This window comes from Myotis brandtii, unplaced genomic scaffold (assembly GCF_000412655.1).
Source record: "Myotis brandtii unplaced genomic scaffold, ASM41265v1 scaffold334, whole genome shotgun sequence".
Lineage (NCBI taxonomy): Eukaryota > Metazoa > Chordata > Mammalia > Chiroptera > Vespertilionidae > Myotis > Myotis brandtii.
Window position 1 is genome coordinate 1,181,041 of NW_005362885.1, and position 1,674 is coordinate 1,182,714.

Consider the following 1,674-nt stretch of genomic DNA (forward strand, 5'->3'; position numbering starts at 1 on the left):
CCGCCTGGGCCGGGGGCAAGAAGCCGAAGCCTGGGGAAGGGGACAGTCCACGAAGCGAGTGGTCCAGTGCCCCCCAACCGCCTGCCCCCGCCCCCGCCTGTCCCTGGCTGGGTTGGGTCCTAGAGGAACACTCGCGGACGCTGGTGGGGCACAGGCAAACCCGGGTGGCCCCGAACGCACGGGTCCCCCAGGACACAAGCCTCGAACCCCCGCCTACTCCTCACCTGGGGTCTGGCACAGAGCCGAGGGCACCCCCAAAAAGGGAGGCCTGAGGTGGGGGCCCAGAGCGATGTGCGGAGCATTCTGGGGCGACAGCAGGGGGGCCGGCTGGGACAGCTCCCTGTGGACGGCAGGGCGGTTTTGGGCGGGGGTCGCGGGGAGCGGGCAGCAGAGGCAGAGGTCGCTGCAGCTCTTCCCGCCCCGTCTCTCGCTCGCCCCTCTTCAGGTCCACCATTCCCCTCCTCCCTTCTTGGGGTCTCCGGGCCGCCACGAGCATCGGTGTCGCCAAAGGCTCGAGTCTGAATCGGTGCTGCTGGAGGCAGTGGCCTCCGGACTGCCGGGTTCTGCCTTCTGCCCCCTCTCCACGGCCTCCCCCATGGAGTCCTGGCGCCCTCACCTACCTGTTGGGGGAGCCAGGCCCTCAGCTGTCTCAGGGGCACCTGGATTCAGCAGGTCCCATAGTTGCTCAACGGAAAGGGAGTCGCCCTCAGTACTCCCACCAGAGGGGTGGTCACCCCCACGCATTCTACCCCAGGAATATTTTCCTTCGGGCCTCTGCCCAGCTCAGGAGGGCACCAGGTCCCTTCTGCACGATGAGCCATGAACCCAGGGCTAGCCCAGTGCCTGGCACACTCAGTCCCCACAGGCCAAGTGGCTGGGATGAGAGAGTCAAGGTGGCTGACGAGTACGAAGGTGCAGAAACCAGGTGATAAGTCTCCACCCCAGCAACCAGCACAGTGAATACGGGGGCCTCTGAGATGCAGACACCCAGTACCTCTCTGAGAAGGATGGGGTGCCGGCTGGAGCACTGCCCTCTCGGTGCTGAGCCAGGCCCTGCTTCCGACGTGGACCTGTGGACGTGGGCAGGTGGACTTCCAGGCCACTGGGGCTCCTCACAGCCGCCGCTGCCACCTCCTGCCGGACCCTCAGGAGGTCTGGGGAGGGGCGACAACAGCAGTGACCCAGAGGGCCCTGGGCTCTCACCCTCCTGCCCGGCCAGCACAGGGCACTGGCCGCGGACACCAAGACCAGAACCAGTGAGAGCAGTCCTCACACTGACCCACCAAGGCCGTAGGGCAAGGGAGACAGCTCATTACAGCGCAACAGCCTAACCCTAGAGGATGCTGGGTGGGAGTGGGAGGCACCCACCTGTCCTGGGAGGGGCCCAGGAAAGCATTTGGAAGTGACATGGGGATGTTAGTAACCAAACTGCAGTAGGAGGGATGGGAGGAGGGAGGCGAAAACCCAGCAGGCATGGGAGGGTGGGGGGCATGAGTGTTGTTGATACGGACAGTTCCGAGAGCATGGAGACCCAGGCTGCAGGAGCCTTGAGGGGAGGGGGTGCACTGCCCGAGGCGGGGGGCGCGGGCTGGCTCTCGGAGGGCAGTGTGGTCTCCAACGCAAGGCTGAGGCTGCGCAGGCGGCCCCCTCCTAGGTACACGCTGTGCACACCCC

At 66.1% G+C, this 1,674-nt stretch overlaps 1 protein-coding gene across 1 annotated transcript in view; it reads right to left on the bottom strand.

Moving 5' to 3' along the window:
- Positions 1–1,674, bottom strand: part of SAMD11 (sterile alpha motif domain containing 11) — a 17,844-nt gene that overhangs the window by 1,964 nt on the left and 14,206 nt on the right. Inside the window, exons 8-10 of the mRNA XM_014543788.1 lie at positions 995–1,154; positions 225–340; positions 5–30 (exon numbers count right to left, since the gene is read on the bottom strand). Coding sequence (XP_014399274.1) covers positions 5–30; positions 225–340; positions 995–1,154 — 302 coding nt within the window. The remainder of the gene's footprint in view (positions 1–4; positions 31–224; positions 341–994; positions 1,155–1,674) is intronic.